Source organism: Akebia trifoliata, chromosome 12, assembly GCF_017979445.1.
Source record: "Akebia trifoliata isolate Shusen 1 chromosome 12, ASM1797944v1, whole genome shotgun sequence".
Classification (NCBI taxonomy): Eukaryota; Viridiplantae; Streptophyta; class Magnoliopsida; order Ranunculales; family Lardizabalaceae; genus Akebia; species Akebia trifoliata.
This window is the reverse complement of record NC_141386.1, coordinates 16,725,137-16,750,795: the sequence shown is the minus strand read 5'-3', so window position 1 is coordinate 16,750,795 and position 25,659 is coordinate 16,725,137. Positions and strand designations below refer to the sequence as shown.

The 25,659-nt window shown below is 35.3% G+C and overlaps 1 protein-coding gene and 2 long non-coding RNA genes across 20 annotated transcripts in view; 1 reads left to right on the top strand and 2 right to left on the bottom strand.

Annotated features, from left to right (window-relative positions):
- Nucleotides 1–1,601: 1,601 nt before the first annotated feature.
- LOC147388955 (uncharacterized) lies at nt 1,602–9,757 on the top strand. The gene is made up of 3 exons (XR_015171053.1): nt 1,602–1,684; nt 7,851–7,976; nt 9,657–9,757. It is a non-coding gene; the product is annotated as an uncharacterized LOC147388955 (long non-coding RNA).
- LOC147388953 (NADP-dependent glyceraldehyde-3-phosphate dehydrogenase-like) overlaps nt 8,052–25,659 on the bottom strand; it is a 31,785-nt gene continuing 14,177 nt past the window's right edge. For 3 of the 18 annotated variants that reach the window (XR_015171045.1, XR_015171049.1, XR_015171047.1), the window contains 12 exons: nt 20,835–20,891; nt 20,564–20,739; nt 19,465–19,760; nt 19,011–19,163; nt 18,674–18,832; nt 18,007–18,116; nt 17,709–17,822; nt 17,317–17,395; nt 17,069–17,203; nt 16,556–16,655; nt 16,132–16,352; nt 15,363–16,039 (listed from right to left, as the gene is read on the bottom strand). Coding sequence is in view for 1 of the 18 variants with exons in the window: in XM_086419898.1 (XP_086276024.1) it covers nt 20,881–20,891; nt 22,168–22,222 (66 nt within the window). In the remaining 17 variants the exon portion in view is untranslated. Of the gene's footprint in view, nt 8,731–15,338; nt 16,040–16,131; nt 16,353–16,555; nt 16,656–17,068; nt 17,204–17,316; nt 17,396–17,708; nt 17,823–18,006; nt 18,117–18,673; nt 18,833–19,010; nt 19,164–19,464; nt 19,761–20,563; nt 20,740–20,834; nt 20,892–22,167; nt 22,223–25,659 lie in introns of those variants that run through there. The other 15 variants (XR_015171044.1, XR_015171046.1, XR_015171050.1 and 12 more) reach the window with 13 other exon arrangements.
- On the bottom strand, nt 19,886–20,489 carry LOC147388954 (uncharacterized). Its single transcript, XR_015171052.1, has 3 exons — nt 20,400–20,489; nt 20,226–20,300; nt 19,886–20,134 (listed from the first exon to the last, which is right to left on the bottom strand). It is a non-coding gene; the product is annotated as an uncharacterized LOC147388954 (long non-coding RNA).

The window sequence follows — 25,659 nt, the reverse complement described above, 5'->3', positions numbered from 1 at the left end:
CTCTCTCTCTCTTTTTCTTTCTTTCTTATTTTATATCTATATATATATATATATATATATATATATATATATATATATATATATAAATAAAATAAAAAATAATTATTAAATTTCCATATAGCTTGAAGCTATTAAGAGCTCTCAAGGAGAGAGTCTTTGGAATGAAGAAAGAGTTGAGAATAGGTTCTTATTTATAGGTTTAAAAATCCCTCCAAAACATTTAAAAAGCAATGTGGGATTTACAAAATATTTCAAAAAGGAGTCAAAAAGAACTTTTATAAATTTCAATCCATGTGAAAAGTTATCAACCAATAGAAATGTTCTTTTTAAAATGCTTACTTTTCTTTAACAAAAAGTACACCAACCATAAAGTAACTTTCAAATATCATTTTAAAATAAACTTAATTAATTTTATTTGAATCAATTTTAAATAAATATTAATCAACATTTATTTTAACATTGACAGCCTCTCCTCTCAGTTCAGTTTCTTCTCCACCCCCACTCACGCACAGTTTCTTAATCTTTCCATCATCATCCTTCACAACTCCCACAACAGCACCATTCTTCCAATAATGTTAGCCAATGTCCCCCCCTCACTTCCCACACACTCACGACTCTCACACCTTTACAAGAAGACTCAGGCTGTCATATATTTGGAGCTCATTAAGTGTTTTTTTCTTCCAGGAGTTGATAGTGTAGGAATAATTTCTGCATCTCTTTTAACATATGCTTCTATCCAAGCATTACAACCAGATCTTATCATAAATTCAGGCACTGCTGGTGGCTTTAAGGTATATTTCTGTTTCTAAGTCTCTCTTTCTTTCTAAAATTCATTCTTCTCGAGCTATTTCTGTATCATCATTATAGAAGCCTTGTCTTGAATATTTGGAATTGGCTGAAGGAATCATGTTTCGTAATCAGAATTTAGAATAACTTATTTCTATACTAAGTGGAAGAGGTGCCAACTTGCTCTTACTTTCTATTTATCAACTTGCTTTCTATTGCAATCTTGTGAAAGAGATAGGTCCCTAAAGGAGGGAAGGTCCATGATATTCCTAGCTACTTTAATGTAAGGGATATATAGTGGATGAGTGGTGATAATATGATTCCCCCACGTTGCATACTCAATCGATTCCAATAACGTGGGTGGGGTGTGTGAGAACCATAGACTTTATGCCACATCAGGGGAGTTGATTGAGTATGCCACATGGGGGAATTAGATTATCATGACTTGATCTTAGTGGATAGTAAAATGTTTGAAGAGTCAGACATGATCTCAAAATGCTCTATCTCAGTCTTCTCTATATACAGTCACCAATTTCTGTGATTTATTCTAGATTTTCCTGCTTGTATAATTTTTTCAATCAGGCCATGGTATTGCTATTCCCATTGTTTGCCTTTTGATTTATTTCATGTAGCCATAACTCCGATTTTGGTGTATTTGCAGGTTATATTGGTTCAGTTTCATAATATAAAAGTTATATTGGCTATTCCCATTTCTTTGATTTCTTTTAGATATGTAAATGTTTTCTAAAACATTATTTCCATAATTAAGAATAATATGATTTTGGGTATAATTCAAAATATTTCACCATCTTGTAGATTCCAATTCGAATATTTGGGGATAGATGAAGATGTCGAAGCCTTGGAGAGGGCTACAATCTGTTTGAAGAAGCTGATAGAGGTATGAGCTACTTCTAGTTAATTTTTTATCCGCTAATGTTCGCAACAAGGATCATCCAGCAGACATGTTTATCTTAAGCACAAACATACATGCCAACAGACATGTTTTTATGATTTGCTGATCTCTGCCGCTTGGTTTGCTTTTCTTTCTAATGGGGTTAGATGTAATGTGTGATATTTTCTTTTCTTGCTTTGTTTCTTTTAATCTCATTTCTGACTTTGCCCGATACTTTTAATGCTACATTGTCCTTAATTAATGTATTTTTAGTGAGTGTTGCCTATTTCTATTTGGAGTTGTTGATGTTTGTTATAATTTCAAGGCGGATATACTTTGGTTGTTGGTGACCTATGATGTCCTTTAGCCTAAGTTTTAATAGTTTTTGTTGCTACAACAAGCAACTCCAACTTTTAACTTTGGAATAATTAGTTTGGTGGATCCTTGATTCTATGAGGACTGAGTAATTTTTTAATTTCTTTTAAACTTATTTTAGCTCCTTATTTGATTAAAGGAAAATCCAGAAGTAGAATTAAAAGTGACATAGTCGACGAGGTTGTATATGTATGTAACCATCGATGCTTTTTCATCGAGATACGAGTGAAAAGCATCTATGGCTATGTGTGCACCTCCACATCAGCAATGTGAGAATTGATGTCAATTTTAAAGTTACTCCAACATGACTCTATTTGAAATGCTCACATAAAAATTAAGTTGGTCTGCTTCCCTCCCCTTTCCATACGATCCCACTCCTGTATCTTCTTATATTGTCTATATTTACATACTAAAAATTAATTTAAAACAACTCTCCAAAACTCTTTAAAGCGACTTTCTTATAAATGCATGTTCTTTTTTTATATTTTTTCCCGTTTAAATATTATTATTTGTTTCTTATTTATTTTCCCATCTATTGTATGTAAGGCAATGTGCATTCGGATAACTTTTAAAGATAGAATTGCTTTATTTTTAACAAATTGAGTTATCATTCATAACTTATATGCTTATTATGACAGATTACCACTACATTTAGAGTGTCTTTCGGGGCAATTAATCATCCATCTCTAGACAGATTTTTGGGCAAATTACAGCCCTTTTTAGGTTGAGTTTATGCTAATCTGTTTTGGGGGGTTTAATCATATATTCTAGTCCATATTACAAGTAATTTTAGGCTATGTTTGACCCCAATGCGCAAAAGTTGATGTGGGCATGAAATGGCAGCAGATGACTGCTGTTATGACACATGGCTACTGCTGTGGTATAGGTGGGAAATGGGGACAGCTGCTGCTGTGGCTACAATTAGTGTGTTGGTATTCAAATGGTGGTAGCAAAGCAGGAGGTGGCATATGTGCTGCTACATGTGTCAAAGAACACTGTACGAGATCCATTAGCTCTGTTTTAGTGCAGTTTAACATATGTCTGGTCTTATGGGCTCAGTTCAAGTCAACACTGTATATTGAATACTATCTAAGAACAAGTTTCTCTGGTAGTTTATATGAGGCACAAAGGTGAGTTTGCAGATCATCTAACCCTTGAAAGGTACTTTAGATGTTCTTGGCATAATTTTTTGTTTCATAATAGTGTTTATAATTCATTTAGAGATAGAATTGAAGTTGAGCCATCTTAGTATTGTAATGGGGTGCTGCTGGGACCTTAAATAAGGAGCAAGGACACATTGTTCTAAAGCGTTGTGGTGTGTCATGCATCATTGAATAGCATCTCAAAGGTGATTCTGTTAGGTGTGGTTTACACTTGTTTTATGAACTTCTAGGTTGGGTATATGGAAGTGCTCTTGTTTCTTCTATGGGCACATGTAGACATGTCGATATGATGCATGCTTACATATTTAAACGTATACACAAAACGGGAATCCCACTTGTTAAGATTTGGTGGGGTTATCAACTCAGTCGGTCCAAGTCTAACAATATTATCTTGTGATGTGATTAGCATTGTCACTTGGAGAAATATCACACATTTTACTCATTAATCAATTATAATTGTTTTTGTCATGCTTTGTGATGCATCTATACTGTTGGGGTCTCTTTCATAAGAAGTCTAAATGCAATGCAAAGTTGTGAGAAAAAAAAATGAAAAAGCTTTGTAGATACGTGGTTTTCGTCATTAGGACGGCCACATCTACGATGATTTGGAGTTGCCACCATTCAAGTTGTAAGTGGGTGTGAATGGTCACCCGATGTACATTTTTGGCGTTAATGACTCACAATGGGTAAGGATTGATCGAACCTAGAGATTCGGGTAAGCGGTTCGATTGGAGAAAAGGGAAGGTGTTAGGCACCCCTTTCTCCCCACCAAGTGGCGGTAACCTCAAATAATTCGGTCATTTTTTAGTTTGAAGAAAATTGGAAAATAAAATGCCACGTGGGGGTTTTTGTACCCTAGATAGGGATTCATTTTTGACTTGATCATAGGGTCATTTCATTGATGGAAATGACCCTTACGGATCTTTAGCCTTGGGGTCCACTCATTTAAAAATAAAAACGAAAGAGAAGAATGGTTATTTAGAAGAGGGAGAAGAAGAGGATAGAGAGAGAAGGGGGGGGGGTATACTTCAAACCCACCTTGTACTCTTGATCTTCTTTTCTTCTTTTCCTTGACTTAACTTCTATATCTTCTTGAATCCTTAGTGGAATGTGAGAGAGATATTGTGATAGTAGGAGAGTAGAAGAGAGATGAGTAGGAATTAGAATTTTTTTTTCTAACGAGACTTGGTAACCATTTTTGGGGTGAGGGGAGGGGTATTTATAGGAGTTGAGAGAGGAGGCTTGGGGGTATAATGGGGTTAAATTTTGAAAAGAATGATAGTGGCATAGGTTTTAGGGGTGGGAGGTTTGAAATTTAGAATGAGAGTGAGGGTATTTGTGTAGTGATGAAAGTGGGTTGTGTTTTAACCCAAATGGTTTGGGTTTTATCCAAATCCATTTGGGTAGAGTGTTTGATGGGATAAGATGAGTGATGGTTGATGGGAGGAGTGGGGTGTAAGAGAGTTGTTTAGAGAAGAAGTGTTAGGTTGATTGATGAGGTGAGGTGTGTAGATTTTGGAGAATGGGTTGTGTAAGAGATTGTTAAATTGATTTTTGGGAGGAAAGAGGGGATGATGCCATGTGGCATTTGTGATGAGAGGATGAGGTGATGAGATTGGTTGATTGGTTGATGGTGGTTGTTTGATTAGAGAGAAGGGTGTGGGTTAGTTGGTTGATGATGAGGGAGGTATGGATTGAGATGATTTTGTGAGAGTGTTTTAAGGAAAATGATGGGTGTAGATATGGGTTGTGATGTGCGTGGTTGTTGATGTTAGAGAGTGATGGTGTGTTAGGGTATGTTGAGTATGGGTTGTGATGTTGGTGGTTAGAGAATGAGAATAGGTTAGGTTAGGGTAGGGTATGGGTTGAGGTGATTTTGGAGAGAGGTAATGTGGGTTAGATGAGTTGTTTAGAGAATGGTGATGGGGGTGGGTGATTAGATGAGGGAGGTGAAAGGTGGTGATGACATGTATCATCTTTTGATGTAGAGAGGGTGATTGGTTGATGTGGATAATGGATAATGGGTTAAGGTAGTGGGTTGGATAATGAATTAGATATGGGTGGGATTTTGTGGGCCTTGGGGTGTATTGGGCTTGGATTTAGGAGAGTTGTGGGTTGTTTTGGATTGGGTGAGGCTTATTTTGGATTGAATTTTGAGAAGGGAGGTTGTTTTTAGGGCTTAGAAGGTATGAGATTAATTTCGGGTTAAGGGTAATGTAAGAAAATGGGTTTAGGAAGGGGTTGAGGCCTTGTGGGCTTTAGGTGGGTTTAGGGTATTTACGGATTTCGAGGCGGAGTTGTGGATGATAGATGAAGGGTAAGTCTCCCAAGTCTCATCTTTTTAATTTTTCAATTTTTTTTGTATTTTTCTTGAAGTTATTGATTTGATCAAAAATGCCACGTGTTTGGCGATTTGTGCCTTTTGGGCCCATTGGAGAATTTATCGATTTTTGTGGATATAAGTGTGGAGCGGCGAAGGTTGGGATGTTGTGGGATGAGTCCGGTCCCTTTGATGGATCATTTAGACCATTGGGTGGTCTTAGGGGCATCGATTTAATCGAAATTGCCACATTTTAATGTTTTGGGCCTTAGAAGCCCGTTGGCCTATTTTGTCGAAAATCGATGTTTCAAATTGACCGGGGTAGATGGGAGTGTGCCGAATCCTTTTGGTGGACCTACTAACCCATGGAGAGATGTTAGAGGCTTAAATTTTGGCAAAAATGTCACATTTTGATGATTCGGGCCATCGAGGTCCGTTGGTTAAACTTATTGAAAAATTACTGTTTTTGGGCCCATTCGAGTGAGGGCCCATTCAAATTGGGGTGTCTACAAGTTTGTTTCCTAGAATTGGTTCCTTCAAGTCGCTATAAATTTAATGGACTTGGAAAGTTCCAACAGTTTTGCACTGAGGAAACAAATCAAAAATCAAAAAGTAAAGCCACCATTTAGTGAACCCTCTCTCTCTCTCATCATTTGGTTGATTTGACCACACATCAGAACCCCCATTCAGGAAGCAAATGATTTCATTTGCCTATAGCTTCTTCACCCTCCCACTACTTGAAAATGAACACAGAGAAACAAAGAAGGAGAGATTTGCTTTTAATTAGAATGATTTTCAAATAGAGCCTTACAGTAAAGCTTTGGCATCCAAATAGAGCCACACACTTATTGGTGATTGAGATTGGTTTGGTTTGATGAACTTGATACAAAAAGGAGCTCGATTCAATCACCACATAAGTAACTCTTTTCCAACATCCAGTATTTGGTTCAACGTGTGAATCAAATTCTCTGTTCTAATGCCAATGATGCTGTTCCTTGGTCACAATAAATGGTTCTTTTCATGCATTTTGATTTCTAATTATGCCAATGCTGCTGTTACTTGAATATATTATACATTAACAGGTTTTGGTGTTGGTCCCATTGTGATGTTGCTATTGCAGCCAAATGGGACCAAAGCACTGAAACAAAGATACATAGCTTTGTTATTTCAAGAACTAAACTGAACAGAAGAGACTAGAGATAGAGAGGTGTATTATTTCTTATTTTATTTAGGGTTTTGAGGTTTGAATCTTGATTTCTTTTTTCTTTTCTCTTAAGATCCATAAAAGTGTTTTGTGTGCATTTGGTTCAGTTGCTTAATTTGAGGTAGAAGAATAGAGAAGCAATTGAAGTTGGGGAGTTATTTGAACTTTGAAAGATGTCTATTGGTATTATGTTATGGGTTCTGTCACCTAATAGTAATTCAAAGACTTCCAACTTGCTTTATTATGGGTTGCTTTATTATGGGTTCAGGATAGTTCAGGGACCTTAACTATAGAGTTCTAAGACATAAAGGAAAGAAGAAACATTTAAGATGGAGTTGTTGTTGTCCTTTAAATGCAAGTTTGTGGGTGGGTCACAAACTTATATTTGTGCCAATTTACTTTTATAATCTGCTTCTCATAAGAATATACACTTGCTTCAGCTTTTCATCATTACATAGACATTATATGCACTTACACGACTACTTAAAAACATACTGTTTTATAGCTATCTGACACATAAGGATACAAAGCATGAATATTTACTTTGGCAGTTGGCTTTAGTGTATTGTTGGCATAGGACTTAACTAATTAGTTATTACTAGTAGATGAATAGCTTCTTCATTCTGAAATCAGAATCGATAATTACATTTCAAGTAATATCAATTACATCTTACTGTGAAAGCATGGAAATGTCAAATCCTCCCTTGAAATTATGCTAGAAACATGAGCACCAACACTGGAGTCTAAAGCCCATGCAGTATAAAATAGGTCATAGTAACACATTTTTGACCCAGCCCGTTCACAACGACTAAATGCATTTATACTACAATTAAAGAAGACAACACGGCTAAAACCTTCACCAAGCTAGATAGGTTGATGAAACTTAAAGCACATGTCAAGGCCTGCTTTAGTCCTGATCTGGCAGCCCATCAGTTTTAAGAGCAATATACATGAACCAAATATTTAACCACAGATTACTGGATTTTGTATTTTCATACTTATTTTTTCACAAATTATTGAGCGCATTTACCATTACTTGCTAGTAGAAGTCTGGTTGTACTAAATAAAATTACAAAATTCATATAATGCTGACAAACTTTTATCATATAGGTTGGTGCAAAATCTCGCAATCTTCAATGTTTAAGAGGTAGGATATCATCATGGATAAAGATTCCAACATCAGTCGCTCTACCCTTTGGAGTGTTTGAGACTATTCTGTCGGCAGACTTAAACAAGGTACTTTTCACTTTTCCAAAGATACTATAGAGCACAGTGGTGTTTGTGGTTTTTCAGTCATTTTTACAACGGAATTCTTTTTCTTGGTGTGATCATGAATGTAGTTATAAGATGTAAATGTAAATGTAAATGTAGTAATAAATGTTTTGGTGTTTATTTCAGTCAGCTTGGAAATGTACATTTTTGACAGAATTATTCAACCAGTTTGGAAATTAGTATAATTTTCATGGAAATTTTATGAAGAGTAGAATTTTGAAAAAAAAATCATTGGAACTGTAGGAAATGATAAAAAAGATTTGGCAACTCCCTCATAAGTCATCAAACTACAATAAACAACAATATAAAAACTACAAAAAACAACAATATAGAGTATGCCAAGAAGATCATTAGTGTTTTGCTACACGTTTATGCATGTATTTGCAGTGGTACTATGTACACGTGTTAAGTGTCAAGGTGTCTGGCTCAACAATCTCGAAAAATTCCAATACAATAGGATGGCTTTAAAATATTAACTTATTTGCAATAGATCTTATAGGTGGTAATCTATTAATTTGTGACACATGAAGGAAACTTTTTGAATTGAATATCTACCCAAGCTACTAGAGTACATGATTTACACCGGTAATGTTTGTTCATTAAAAGGAAGTAAAAGATTGGTTCTACCATACGTGTGGAAAGTGAATTGGCGTGTCATGTCAGCATGCCAGTATGGAAAAACTTGGAAATTGGAAGAGCCAAGGTCACACCTGGGTATCTGAGAGCCCAACAACAAAAATAACTATGTTTTGCGTAGAAATGAGCATAATAACGTCTCATTAACCGAATACACCTCAATATGTAAAGCACTTGCTTATGGAGATCAAAGATTAATATGTAACACTAGACCTCTCAAAGGAGATAGTTTGGGATTTCAGAGAAGAATGCAAACAGAAAATTCCTCTGGGTGCAGTATTTCTAGGACATGTCCATATATCTTGTTTATGGAAGACATATTTGAAAGATGGTGATTTAAAGATTATTATGTACTTAGGTTAAAAAACATGAGAGAGGGACCCGTTATTGGTATTTCCCAGCTATCCATTCTTATATATTGGTTTTGGGGGCAGTGGTTGATGACTACTTGAACTTTGATCCAATCAGAGAAAATTTAGTTGTTCTAGTGGTAGGTGAGATGTCAAAATACCCATGTATATTTATTTGAATTCTGAATTCTGAAGTACATATATTCAATTATCAGATAGATGTTGTCCATCTATCTATTTGTCAAGAATTTTGAAGTACATATATGTAATTATCAGTGAGAATGCTGAACCAAGATTGCAATGTAAGTGTTTTACATTGTGAGGAGTTTGACAAGGCTTATTTATATTTCTAAATGATTGAGTTGATACAATGTATATCGAAATGTGATGATACAATGTATTTTCTTGAGAAATTTTACCACCTTATATGAGAAGAGTCAATGCTTCAACATATATCTTGATTGAGCTAGACTTTTTTAATTTGTTCAGAACAAATTTTTCTCTTTAATGCTTGTCCTTGTATGAGGTGTTCGTGACTCTAAGTTGTTTTAGTATTAAATAAAGCATAACTTGTTGCATATACTTTTCAACAATTAGTATATAAAACATAATTATCTGGATAGATAATTCATTTTTATGTTGCACTTAACATTTGCAGATGGAACCTGGATAAAGTTCATCTGGTGAGAGGACAAAATCGAAGAGAAAAAAAGGCCGTACTCGATGCCTCTCAATACAGAATCTAAAGTCAGGAGAAAGGTACTTAGGTTGAAGGAGAAACTAAAGTCTTTGGAGCAACAACAAATTGTGAGAGATGCTAAGGTGGAAAGACTCAAAGGATTGATCATTACCGTAATAAGAAAGGTAAATTCTCACTAATAATTGAATATGTTGTGTTATAAAATATTTTAATAATAAATAAATATTGATTGATATGACTAATTTGATTAATGTATATGAATTGTAGGTTGATGAGCAGCACAATCAGTTCGACAATGATAAGTGCCCACAACAACCATGAGTGATAGTTTTTGTTTTTTGAGTGACGAACATTGATTTATAAGCATCAAACATGGTTTTATAAGTGTTGACTCTTAATTCAATTGACTTATTATTTTGTTATACTTGTCTCTTAATTAATTTGACTTACTAAGTAATTGTGTTTAATTAACAGGTTGTATAAAAATAGGTATTTAATTACAACTAATTTTAAAATAAAAGATATTAAAAAATAAAAAAAATCTTATTAGCGGCGGCCACTACTGTCACTATAGGCCTTATTTATATTTATAACGATAGTAATACAATCAATTAGCGGTGGCCAATACCGTCACTATAGGCCTCATTTATATTTATAGCGACAATAATACAATCAATTAGCGGTGGCCACTACCGTCGCTATAGTCATATAATCAATTAGCAGCAGTTTTTGACCGCCACTATATAGCTCCATAGCTACACCACCTATAGTGGCATTACACGTGGCCATCACTATTTATAATAGCGGCAGTTTTTTGGGTATTTGCAGCGGTTTTTGACCCCCGCTAAAAACCTAAAATTTTGTAGTGTCATCACTCATCATTGCAAAAGCAGCCACATTCTCGTTCACGTCCTCATATCTCCCATCGTCCCTAGTAGTAACTGCCTCTCCAATTCACCATATCCTTCCCTAAGTCCCTACTACTTCCCACTTCCTCACAGAAGAAGCAAAAAAGAAGGAGAAAAAAGAAAAAAAAAAGGAAAAGGGAAAGAAGAAGAAGAAAACGGAACAAGGAAAATGAAACTTACCTTCACCTCTCTTCACGCACAACAGCAGCTCCCATCCTACCATCTTCATCTCCTTTTTTTCAACTTGCAGTCCACTTCCTCATCCCTCATTCTCTATGCACAACAGCAACCCTACTATTAGAGGACAATCTGATTCCTCTGATTATGACCAAGATATCAGTGATTCTCCATAATTATAGGAATTTATTTTCCTTGTGTATTTGTTTCCATATTTGTAATTGTCAAGCTATAATGTATCTTCTGTCTATAAATGAATATCTCCTCACAGCTTATTGCTTGAGAGGCATTTCCTTTACATGGTATCAGAGCAATAGGTCAACCCTTTGTTGATTTTTTTAATGGCCGAATCCAACACTTCTCTGCTTCTGCTCAATACAATGGTTCACCTGGTGACCATCAAACTTAATCCCACAAATTATCTCTTGTGGCGTCGTTAGTTTGTTCCCCTGCTTGAAAGTCAAGATCTTATGGGCTATTTGGATGGGTCTTTGTCTGCAACTGCTGCTCAAGTCCGTGCTGGAAATGATCTTGTTCCTAATCCTGCCTACAAGACATGGCACACGCGGGATTGCATTTTACTCAGCCTTCTATATGCCTCTCTCATTGAGGAATGTATGGCTGAAGTCGTTAACTGCACTACAACTCGTGATGCTTGGCTTGCCCTTGAACTTTCATTTTCTCATACTTCAAAGACCAGAGAACTCCAACTAAAAAATGAACTCCAGCTAGGACACCCTTCTTTTCGCATGCACGATTAGGACACCCTTCTTTTCGCATTGTTTCCTCTTTGAATAAGCATGGTGTAATCACAATTTCTAATAAAGGCAATTTTAATTCAAAACCGTGTTTTGGTTGTCAATTAGGAAAAGGTCACCGCTTGCCTTTTCCAAATTTGAATCAACGTTTTTTTTTTATTTGAACGGATTCACTGCAATTTATGGGGTCCCTCGCCAATTCCCTCTCCATCCGGTTATCGATACTATTGTGTCTTGATAGATGATTTCTCTCGCTTTAATTGGTTCTTCCCTTTAAAGCGTAAGTCAGATTTTTTTGATATTTTTGTCCAATTTCACTAGTACGTCATTAATCAATTTGACTGTAAAATCAAATCTTTTCAATGTGATGGAGGAACGGAATTCACCAACCACCATTTTACTTCTTTTCTTCGTAAGTGTGGTATAGTGCAATGCATAGCATGTCCTTATACCCCTAATCAGAATGGTATTGCGGAGAGAAAACATCTCCACATCACAGAAACCGGTCTCACTATAATGTTTCATTCGCATGTACCTCTTCATCTTTAGGTTGAGTCGTTCTCCACGGCATGCTATCTCATCAACTAACTCCCATCACTCGTTCTTGATGGCAAGACTCCTCATGAAATTCTATATGGTAAAATTCCATCTTATTCTTTGCTTTGTACATTTGGTTGTCTTTGTTTTCCATTTCTACGTGATTATATGCCCAATAAATTATCACCTCGCTCTATTCCTTGTGTTTTTATTGGCTACAGTCCTCTTCATAAGGGTTTTCGTTGCTTGGATAAGAAAAATAACCGGGTATATGTGTCTCGCCATGTTCAATTTTTTGAGAATTATTTTCGTTATGCTACCTCCAATATTCCTTCTTTGGTTGGCACTGATTATGTCACTTTTACAGACACTTCTGACAGTTTTCTCCTAGTGACAGTTCTTTCCCCATTGGTGTGACTCCCGTTTCTAGTTCGGCCTACACTCCTTGTATTCCTTGTGCTGACTCAAGTTCCATTCTCATGCCTCTTATCACAATCTCTCAACCTTCTTCATCTGAACTTGCCTTGGACGTCCCTCCACCTGCCTTTTCTTCTGCTGTCCAACCGTCTACAGCTACTCACCCCATGATCACCCGTACTCGGGATGGTATTGTTAAGCCTCGTATTATTCATTCGTTATGTGCTATCACTGCTCCTTCGTGGTTTCAGGTACATCTTACGGTTAAAGAGCCTTGTGGTTTTAAGTCAGCTGTCAAGCATCCAACATGGCTTTTTGCAATGGATGATGAAATTGCGGCTCTCAAGCACAATAACGCATGGCGATTAGTACCTCGTCCACCTGATCATAATGTTGTAGGTTGTAAATGGATTTTTAAGACTAAGCTTCATGCCGACGGATCCATTGAGCGTCACAAAGCTCATCTAGTGGTGCAAGGTTTTTCTCAAAAGCATGGCATTGATTTTGAAGAAACTTTTAGTCTTGTTGTTCGACCTGCTTCTGTTCGCATTATTTTGTCCCTTGCTACTATGAATAATTGGCCTTTACGTCAACTTGATGTAAAAAATGCCTTCCTTCATGGATTTCTCTCCGAGGAAGTCTATATGGAGCAACCCCCAGGCTATATTGATCCACAATTCCCAACTCATGTCTGTCGCTTACAACGTGCTCTTTATAGCCTTAAACAGGCTCCTCGAGCATGGTTTCAACATTTTAGCCAATTCTTGCTTGGTATTGGGTTTATTGCTAGCTGTGCTGATTCCTCTCTCTTTCTCTATCATAGTCCTCATGGTGTTATTTATCTTCTCCTATATGTCGATGATATGGTAATAACATGAAGCAATTCTTCTATGCTGCGTTCTCTCATTGATCGGCTAGCCAAAGAATTTTCCATTAGGATCTCGGTGATCTACATTATTTTTTGGGGATTGAAGTTGTTAGAAATGACAAGGGTCTTTTTCTCAGCCAAGCTAAATATGCGCTTGATCTGTTGACTTGAGCAGAAATGGTGGATTGCAAGCCTATCTCAACTCCTTTTTTGGTGGGATCTCATTTAACCGATTCTAGTACTTCCTATTCAGATGCTACATAGTTTCGTTCTCTAGCTGGCGCATTACAATATTTGACTCTTACGCTGCCGGATTTATCCTATAGTGTTAACTCTATATGTCAATATATGCATGCTCCCACCGTTGATCATTTTAGAGCCTTGAAGTGTATTTTACGCTATATCAAAGGAACCTACCATTATGGCCTGCAACTCTCACGGGATTCCTCTTAGACTTTGCTTCGTTATTCTGATGCTGATTGGGCCGGCTGTCCCATCACTCGGTGTTCAACAACCGGATTTGCTGTTTATCTTGGTCACAACTTAATTTCATGGTGCTCCAGAAAGCAAACTACCGTTGCACGCTCTAGTGCTGAAGCCGAGTACTGAGCTCTTGCCTCTGTTGCTGCGGAACTTTCATGGACACTTCAACTTCTTCGAGAACTCCAGATCACCCTCCCCTCTCCTTCGAGACTCTTAGGTGACAACAATAGTGCCATATTCATTGCTTCCAACCTGGTCACCAAATCTCGCTCCAAACATATTGATATTGACTATCATTTCGTTCGAGAACTTGTTGCCCGAAAGGTTATTACTCTCGGCTTTGTCCCTCACACCTACAACTTGCCGATGTTTTCACAAAAGGAGTGGCCAAATTGCAGTTTTTATTGGATCGTGGCAAGTTGTGCGTTTTTCCTCTTTCTACCACGCCAACTTTGAGGGGGGATATTAGAAGACAATCTGATTCCTCTGATTATGACGAAGATATCAGTGATTCTCCATAATTGTAGCAAATTATTTTCCTAATGTATTTGTTTCCATATTTCTAATTGTCCAGCTACAATGTATCTTCTGTCTATACATGAATATCTCCTCACAGCTTATTGCTTGAGAGGCATTTCCTTTTCACCCACCTTCATTTTTTTAGCCCTCGTAACAGGCCCCACATGTTTGATATTTATTCTTCTTACGCATCTCTTCTTGTTTCTAAAATAAAATCCATTTTATTTGGCCCTACACATGTAGTTATTTCTAAACTTGGGTTTGATTTGTTGCCTAAATTACTTAAGGGTATAATTGGAAATAGTGCATGCAATCTTAGCACGTTTCTAATTCATGGGATGTGGTTTCCCCTTTTGTAGGAGATTGATATCTACCAAAATTCTCTACCTTCTATGATGGGTTGAAGATTAGAGGACAAAACTCTATAAGTATTGGTAGCCGTCCCCCTCCCAAATAGACATGTCGTTTCATTCCCATCACTTTGGCTGTATTTAGGGATTGGGGTAGAGTTACCTATTCTAATCTTGTGTTTTGCAGGTTAAGGTCACTACGTCATATTGCGGGATAAACGACTATCTTAAATAGTCTTTTTTGACAAAAACAACTGCCTCTACAGTCGTTTGCGCAGTCGTTTTAAGAGGAGTCGCGATTAGAATGCGACTGCTAAAGAAAGTCGGAAAAAACGACGGCTTTAGACCGTAAAAAACGACCGTCGAAAAAAACTACGACTTTAGACCGTCGAAAAAAACGACGGTTCTAGGTAGTCGGAAAAAACAACAATTATAGTTGGAAAAAACGACTGTTAATGGCAGTCGTTTTAATGAATTTATAATTAAAAAAAAAACATTAATTTTCTGATTTTATAATTTGAGAATAGAGTTGTTCTAAACTAACTTCCTTCCACACTGCTCTCAACTTTATGCTGACGTGGCAGTGGGCCATAGATTTTTTCCTCGAAATGTAAGATTAATTCCTTAATTTGATCTTATTTCAATCCATAAAAATTATACACACCATCTATTTTAGACATTAATAGTAACTGAAGCTCTTGTTTTCTTCTTCTTCTTTTATAGAATTTTTCAATAATTCCAAATACAATCAAGATCAATTAGTCCAACTGAAGATTTGAAACAATTGATGAGCTTTCAGTGTTCATATCTGTAGTCAGCCCTATTTATTGTGAGATACCAATCATCTCCCTCTCTGCTTTACGACTCTGCTCCAATTGGTTCTCCAATAAAGCCTTCAATATGGTTTGATCTTGCATTAATACAGAATTTGGGTATTGTAAATTGGTTAAATTTGGAGGATCTTGAATTGAGTAAAATGAGTATGCAAGAGAGATTTTAAAGAAAATGGATGACAAAGGGTTGGTAATAATAGAAGGATTTGAAGTATCATAGACAAGTGGAGGATTGAAACAATAGTCTTCCATTGAATTGGAGAAGCAAGTCTCATGAGATGTCTCAGATGCAATTGTCTTACAACCAGAACTCTTGTTAAATATTCTGCACTTTCAAAATAAATAAATAAAACAAAAACAGGAAAAAATAAAATAAAATAAGGAGATATATCTCTCTACCTTAGTTGTTTTGGTGAGGTTTTAAGGAGAGAACTTTCCTTCTAATCTGAACCCATGCGTGAACCATTGTTTTCCACCCATTTTTGCTCTCCCTTCATTCAAATATATATATATATATATATATTAAAAAATAAGGATATAATTATCAAAGAAGAAGAAATATAGTTTTGTTTAGGAGACTTACATGGCAAATCCCAAAGTTCACACTTATTCAAATCCACTTCACCAATTGCTTTAGCATTGAAGTTGCTATCAAGCACCTTCTTTGAGAGATAGTGAGTTATAAGTTCTTCATCTGTTGGATGGAACCGAAAACCAGGTGGTAAATCCATCTGAGTTTGATCTTCTCCCTTAATAATCCTTGAAATATTCTCCATTCTTCCTTAACTCCAATTTTGTTGAACTCTTGAAGGTAAACCAAAAAAAAAATGTTCAAATTTAAAGGGAAAGAGAAGCTAAAGAGATAAAAAGAAAGTAGGAAAGTGATGGAGATTAACAGAAAGGAGGATGAGTACCAATAAATATTGGTTCTTAGAGAGAAGGAAACGTGGGATATAAGGAGTATATATTGAGCACATACTTCGGAAGGCAAGTTTCAGTTGACTTACCCAAATCCAAGTCTTCCTTGCTGATGTCAATGAAGTTCTTCTCTTTGTATGATTTCAGGTTTTGAATAGCAACTTCGTCAATGGGATCAACTAACAGAACCTAAAGCAATGGTAAACATTAGCCAAGACAGTTCATAAACAGAAAAGTAACAAAGCATCAAAGATCGCAAAGAGGTCCATGTAAATGATACCACTAGCATTAACTTCATCTAACGCATAAATAAGAACCACCTATTTCTATCTCTACTAATGAAGCCAAAGTTTGCCAATAAAGATAGCAAACCTTAATTGACTGATCTGAAATTGGAGTTGATAAATACCTTAATACACTCTAATTAATTCAAAATGGAGTAAGGGGTGACTAATTACGTAATTAGTCATTGAACTAATTTCAATGAAGATGGTGTTGAGGAAATCATTGAACTACACCACACAACATGGAAACCAACTCAATTCATAACTGAACTTGAATGGATATCGCTATAAGTTTAGGTGAGGTTGAAAAACACGTACCCATCCAGCTCGGGTGTGAGCGGGACCATGAAAAGCAGTGGCAGTGTATTCCCCGAAGTATTGGGGAACAAATAGACCCAAGAACAGTGAGACACCCGTAATGAACAAGTTTCTCATTGAGTTCATGTTTGTGAACTATAAAAATGAGAGCCCCAGCGACGTTGACAGCAAAAATAGAAGATAAATATAGTTAGTCATCACTAGACCAGAAAACTGAGTTTGGTAAAGGACGGTTTGTATTCACATACCAACAAGTCCAAACAAAACACATTGGTTTTAGTGGTCCAATTGAAGTAACTTCAACCCCCTCAAGCATGCATTTGCAGCCTATACAGCAAATGAAACAACAAAACCAAGCATTTTACTCAACTAATTAGATAAACATTTGGTAACAGTTGGCAAACCTCGTTGGGGAAGAAGAATGAACAAAAGATAAAAGTAAAAATAAATACAAATAATTAAACAAGAACGAAATGAAAGAAACTCCAAGCAAATGATTGAGTTTGAACTTCCTGGGATCTAAGTTTGATAAATTAGATATGTATACTGTTAATAGACCAAAGATGAGTTCAAACTTTTCTGCTTATAACATGTCAAAGGTCAGGAACAAAACTACAGAGGTAAAGAAAAAAAAATGTACCTGGGATAGAAGATGCAACAACACATAATGAGCTGCAACACCATCATTACCGAGAACAGTAGTTAGATGCCCTAGTAGAGCTTCTCTTATCCCTCTGATGGAATCAGGTGTTGCCTTGCGAACAATGGTTAAATAAGTTAAACACAAAGGAAAAAAAGAGAACATATTTTATACAGGAGTTCTGTTTGCAGCCTGAAACTTGGGAGCAAACCATCTGGATTCAATAAAGAATAAGATATTTGATGGTGGGAATAATGACAAATCACCTCAATGAGAGAAAGAGAGAGAGAGAGATCACCTTAGATAAACTACACACTTTGTCTTCTTGGGCCTAGTTTGGATCGATGAGAAGAATTTCAGAAATTACGCCAAAAGTAGCTCATTTATGCTCTAATCGATCGAATTTCACTAAAAAAGAGAAAGAAACCAGTTACTTTTAAGTGTGATTCTTCATTTTTTTGTTTCTCATATTTTTATAGAAACAAACAAAGCCTTTTCCCAACACAAACCATCTTCAGTTTTTCTCCTGTATTTGTCGGTCATCTCGACCACATTTTACTAATAAATTCATCTTTTGCCTATCAAAAAATAAACAGTGAGATGGATGCATTCTAATGAATACTTGAACACAGGATATTTTTTAATATGTAAACATTAAAGGAAAATCCTTGCATCTAAAAATGGATAGTTAAATTCCTCATAAAATATCTAACAGAAGGGTGTTTTGTGTCCATTCCACGATGTGTACTCATTGTCCACCTATGAATAAATCCAGACCATTAAATCTTGGGGCAGCATCTTGGATGGACAATAGTCCATCGGCTGTATAATCCCAAGTTTCATTATTATGTAATGTATTGGCCAACACAAGCAAAATATTTAGCTTGCAAAAGTAAATATTATGTGGAGCACCAATTATTCATTTTCTTAATCCATTTTTGTAGCTGACATATGAAATCACAGACCTTTCTGGGATGCAAATGGGACAATGTATCTTCACAAAGGTCGTTGGAGCAATCGTCAGAATCATCCACTTGTACCATAAGTTCTGGTTCAAAGGTGAAGACACCAACAAACTCAAAGATATCATTCAGTTTCAGATCAGACTCTGGTGAGTCATACACCTGCAGGACATGGTCCAATAGAAAAACTTAAGGACCGTTTTTCTTCACATTAAAGAAAAAGAAGGGGCAGTGCTTTGAAAGCACATGACACAATTTTAAAATCCAAACCCATGAGTTAGTCAAGTTCGTAAGTTACAACTTTTTTGCAGTTTCAACAACAAGGTATTTTGAGATTTACCTTAACTAGACATGGAAGATATTTTGGGTCAAAATCAGGCACCACATTCATCTTCAAAGAGATCTCTTTACTTGATGATTCTTGCATCTGAACTGATTCGCAAGAGAATCCTCCAACAGTTATCCGGACTTGGGACCATCTTTTTCCCTCCTCCTTTATCCGGGCGTGGGACCGGTAATGTAAAACATATAATTTTACATTGGCGGAGTTAAAAAGGGGTTAATTAACAACAACAAAAATAGTTATAAAAGAAATCATAAAACATATGTAGGTAAAAAGTATATGTAGTGAAATTAAATGTAACAAAAACTAAATGTATCGAGATGACATTGGATTTACACCTAACTCTTGACCAAACATTAGATCTTTCTGCATTTGCATTTGCATCATCACAACATTTAAGTATAGCTTCTTAGTATGGAATAATGCAACTGCATATATGAAATTAAATTACCTTTTTCCATTTCTTCATCAATAAAATTGTGTCCTGAATTTGGGCCATTCAGTGACATCTCAGATTGTCAAATCTTCAAAAGTTCCTTCCCCACTTTGTAGTTCCACGCTCCCAACAAGGATATCGTCAATAATGACATTGTAACAATTTGGATCAGTAGCAAACACACATGACACTCTCCCTATGGCAATAGGATCACACGGCTTTCGTATACGGAGCAGCTTACAACGACCCCTAGCTATTTGCACAGTTGATCGATCTGATTGTGCCTCCTGCTGTGTTGAATCGTGTCTCGCCTATAAAGTTGCAAAAAAATAGATGCAACATAAATATTTTATAAATTCAAACATTAATATGAATGAAATCTATTATTTAATTAATTTAAAATTTATACTTGAGAAGAACTTCCAATATTAAAGGAAGGTTGCATCAATGTTCCAGTTTGGGCATGAAAAAGTAATTTCTCTTCTAATAATTTACGTGCTCTAGACTCCTCAAGTAGTCGTTCTGTCAACTCCTCAAACTTGACATTAAAATTAGCCTCGAATGTTTGATGTGATGTTTGTTGATCTTTTAAGACTTTCTTTAATGGAGCTGTATAATGCATAGAGGTTTTAGAAATACTGAGACCCACACCTCTTACAAGACCTCGACTATCACGACCATAAATCTATGCCAAAAATAATAATAATAAATAAGTAATGTTAATACTTTCAAGGGACATTATGTGGATTAATTAAGAGTTTAAATAATGCACATACTATTGCAACTGGATCATGGTCCAAATCCCTATGTATACTAGAGGGATCAGTATCAATCATCCTGTCAATCGCTTCCTACAAATTAAATGAATAATAAATACAAAAATAATATTTAATTTAATAATTTCTTGGTACAATTAATATCAAATGAATAAATTAATTAATTATTCTTACAAGTTGTTATTTATCAAGCCCATCCTTCTTAGTACAAGTCGCAAGAAAGACATCTGTTCTTGTGACCTCCCCATTAGGATTTTTTTCTCTCTATAAGTAAGATAGTAAATACATTAAAAACAATTAATATGTCTACTAATTTCATATTTATAATATAAACTTACCAACTCTTGGGCAATACTTGCTTGTCCTTTTTGGCTTGAAGTATGTGTAGTCTTTTGTGCTTTCCTAGCTTTCTTTCCATTATGCCTCAATGTTTGCACGTCAAGTCTCGAACACTCATCACCGAATATTTTTCAATCTTCTTTCTTCACGTATGGAGATATATGAACTTTTCTTTCTGCATCCGTATTATATTTATCATATGCCTCACAACGGAGGTTACAAAATCAAAATTACAAAATATGTTAATATCATAAATCAATAATAACATACTCTGAGAAGTATACCCATAAGAAGTGGATGCAGATGATCTATCACTTTACATAGTACCTGTCAAATAAATACAACAATTATAAGCAACTATATACACTTATAATTAAGATTAACATGCATATAAAATTGATTTGTTAGAATTAAAAATAAACAAAATGTCTAACCATTGATTACAAGCATTGTCAATCATTTTCTATGTTATCGTCTTCTATGATATCATCTCCTAATGTTGTAGTTCAAACATCTTCATTCATTCTTGTCTCAAATACAAAGGGATCTTTATAAGAGTTCACGTATCGATTCAATCTCTTCGAAACTTTCAAGACAACATGTCAATCATCCATAGGTCTACTATGATCTTTGCAATAGAGATTTGAGTTGCTTGAGAAGCAAAAATAAATGGCTCATCAATTTTTTTTGTATTTTTCATCAATCTTTTCAAATTAACATAAATCAAATTTGTTTTTGGATCAACTATATATCCATTTGCATCTTCTATGCGCACCCAGTCACAATAGAATACTGTAACTCTAAAGTAATGATAATTGAGATCTAGAATCTATTTCACAATGCCATAGTAAGTGACTTCTTCATTCACCAAATTAGTATCCCTGACACTTGACCTAAAACTAGTTATGACTTTCATAGAGACCCCACTGCTCTGTGTTGTTTTATTCATTTATGAATCTGTTGTACAGAAAATATATCCATTTACTGAATATGCACTATATGAAATAGCTTCAAACTTCGGCCCATCAACAAGTCTTTTTAATAGACAACTTGGTTCATTTTGTAATTGTTGTCTAAACCAAGGAATGTAATCCATTGCCATTTCTTGTCGTAAATGTGTAGCTCTGAATATAAGTAGCATATTTCCTATACACGAAAGTAACGTGAATGTGTTATATAATCTTTAACATAATGCTCAAGTGTATAGGAAAATCAAATTTACATACCTTTCATACTCAGCGTTTTCAGGTGACTGGCGGAGTACCCATTTACGTGCTTGTTGGTATTCAACATTTTCAAGAATGCAAGCCTTCCTTTTTTTTATCAATAGGATAGGGTCCTTCACTACCAGCATCAATTACTATCTCACATGTTTGTTTATGGCATCATTTTCTATCATTGGACATATAATTCATGGCGTACATCATTACCTCGTCCATGAGAAAACACTCAGTAATAGATCCCTCTGGATATGTATGATTTAATATATATCGTTTGTATGTTTTCATCATCCTGATATGCGTGTGTCGTTGAATATTAAAACTTGGTGTTAAACTTATTATTATAATATAGAAACAAATACATAAATAAAAAATTGTATTACCTTTCAAAGGGATACATCCATCGATATCTAACAAGTCCACAAACTTGGGCTTCCTCTACCAAATGCACAACAAGGTGTGTCATAGAAACAAAAAATGATGGTGAAAAATACTTTCGAACACATATAATGTTTCTACAATGCATTCTTTCATATTCGAAAGTTCTTCACGGATGATCTCTTTCGAACACAAGAAATTAAAGAATACCGATAACTATAGAATAGCAACGTGCAAAGCTTTGTGTGTCTTGAATACATGCATCATATGCAAAGATTTAACCATCTTCTTATCAGTGAAAGTATTATCTGGCAAAGTGTTCTCATCGGGTAAAATCTTTTTAATTAATCGTAGCAACTCTGAGAAACTCTTATTAGACTATTGATGTCTAGCCTTCATGCTCAACAAATCAATTGTCACAGATAATTTTGTATTCTCAATTTGACAAGATGGATATAAAGGTTGCATCGAATCCTCTATCAATTTCTTATATTGAATATCCTCTAGTGAATCATCATGAACTTGAACATCTTCTTCGTCATTAACTTCATCCACATATGCAGGAGTACTAGCCCCTATATGATCTTGAGCATTATCCTCATTATGAATACATTCAAATGTGTCATTTACCATATCAACCATTCTTGGGAATGCATCTTCATTACGATTACTAATAGATGAACTAATACTGATATTGGCATCACTTATGGGAATTTCTCCATGATAAATCCATGTCGTGTAGGAAGTATTTATACCATCACATATTAACTGTGTATGAATATCTTTAAGTGTTCTTTCCTCCTACAAGATTACGACATTTAACACAAGGACAACCGAACCAATCATCACTCTCCAATTTATGTGTATTCTCTCTTATAAATCTAAAAAACGAATTAATTCCTTCTAAGTATTCAACATATAGTCTTGGTGCCGTCATCCATTCTTTGCTTGGGGGTGTAGATGAGGAAGACATTTTCTACAAATGAATTTATTATTGATGAAAAAAAGTGAATAAAAAGCGAAAATAAAGATAAAATGTGAATGAAATATAGATTTATTATTAATGGTGATGCCCTACCTTCAAATAATATCTTAAATAAAAGATAGCCAAAAGTAATGCTAGCTAGCTAGTGCAAATTAAGATGGAAAATAAGTTGGATGAGGGGAGTGGAAAAGACAGGACGAATCCCACGCCACACCACACAAGTGTATTATCATCATCATTCTTTAGGTTTAGGCATGCATATCTAAAAAGCTTGTTGCCTTTTTCATGATAAAGCAGTCCCAAAAAGAATGAACAAAATGGTGTTTAACCTCTTCATCACTATTTCAATACATAAAAAGTAAACAATACAGAATAAATGGTATAAGTTGCTAATTAAAATAGTGTGGTACAATGTATCCCAAGTTTTTAGAGACAAAAAAGTGAACATTAGAACATCATTAACCATCTATCGTGTGGTACTATGTATCCCAATGAAATCTGCGCACGTGACAAGCGAGGCCGAATGATGGGCTATCAAGGTGCCCGAGGCCGAATGATGGGCTACTTACTGTGTCTGATGAAGTACTTCATGCGCTTTTCCAACAAGGAACTTGGACATATTGCCTAGCTCAAATCTATCAACTATAAACATATATCCTTTTCGACAATGGGAGTTTATATTGAAACTCCATGCAAATTAATTGCTCTACCATTAAATTAAAATATAAAACCAGCCTTATTATAAAAGGATTCAACCAAGTTCCTAGTATGGACTACCATGACAGATTCAGCCCACTTGTAAAAATTCACTGTCATATGCACAATTATCTCCATTTCAACTCGATTTCTAAGGGATAGCCGCTCTATCAACTTGTTGTAATTAAACAAATGCACTACAAATCATTGAGTACTCATCTACCTAAAAAATACAGTTCATTATGATCACAATTTTCACCCCTCACCATCTCTCGTGATTTATGCTTTCTCCGATACTGATTGGGCTGGTTTCACAGATGATCAGAAATCTACTGGTGGTTATATAATTATATGTTACAAGCGAGGCCATATACAAATGATAACTGATTTTCACCTATAATACCACCCATCAGTTCACAAGTTGTTTTTCAAAATTATGATTCAATTTACATGAATCTCGTCAACTAATAACTATTTAAATTTGAGGCAATAGTAGCAACTCAAATAGTCAAGAATCAACATAAAGAAAATAAAAGTGAATGGTCCAGAATAACTATTTGAACTTTGTGGAAGTCACATCAAATTGAGCACTCAACGTAAACTTTATTTTATAATCATAAATAGTGTTATCGTTTTTCACCTATAGATGGAAGTGAAATTGGGGTTGTAACCGGTGGAAACACTAATGGTAACAGATTTTCGCCTCTAGATGGAAGATTTCGGGGTGTAACCATTGATCATGAGTAGCCAAGCTCTCCACTTTGTAATCCAATAACCCAAATCTTTGGCCTCTAGCAATGCATTTGATGGGTTTGGTGGCTTATGGGCATGGATGGTATGTAATGCCTTGAAAATCGGATATACCAAAAAGATTTTCCCCATAAAAAATTGGAGTAGTTATAACTTATATATACTAATTCTTTAGGCACAAAACCAACTAATTGGACTATACGAGAAAAGCACACATAGATGTAGATACACACATTCAAAGATTTTAAACCTAGGCAAGTTAACTCAAACTATGTTTGAATATTGATTACGGATTTAAAATTTTGTTCTTCTATAAAATCAATACTGATCTCGAAGAAATAAGTAATGACTTCTAAGAAACATGTGTTTTATACAATCAACTTAAGCTCAACCATATGTTTGATACTATGTATAAAACTTGTGTTGAAGAAGATGCTTTGAGGAACTATAGTACCACCCATCAGTTCACAAGTTGTTTTTCAAAATTATGATTCAATTTAAACTAATCTCGTCAACTAATAACTATTTAAATTTGAGGCAATAGTAGCAACTCAAATAGTCAAGAATCAACATAAAGAAAATAAAAGTGAATGGTCCAGAATAACTATTTGAAGTTTGTGGAAGTCACATCAAATTGAGCACTCAATGTAAACTTTATTTTATAATCATAAATAGTGTTATTTGTTCACCTATAGATGGAAGTGAAATTGGGGTTGTAACCGGTGGAAACACTAATGGTAACAGATTTTCACCTCTAGATGGAAGATTTCGGGGTGTAACCAATGTGGGCACATTCAACATAATCTCTGCCATCCTTGAAAGTCATAGCTAAGGGTGTAAATTGGGCATGGACAGCTTAACTTTGAAGGATAAAATGCTATAGATTTTCTTGCCCTTAGAACTCAACTCAGTAATTCAACTAGAGAACTTGAGTCATGAATGGTACTCTTCTATCATCCCAGCAGCTAAATGACTAACTACAAGGTGACTTGACTCTTGAGAATTGAGATTGACAGATGAGGGTAATTTGATTATGTAGAATATAATAGGAAGAAAATAGAAGGGT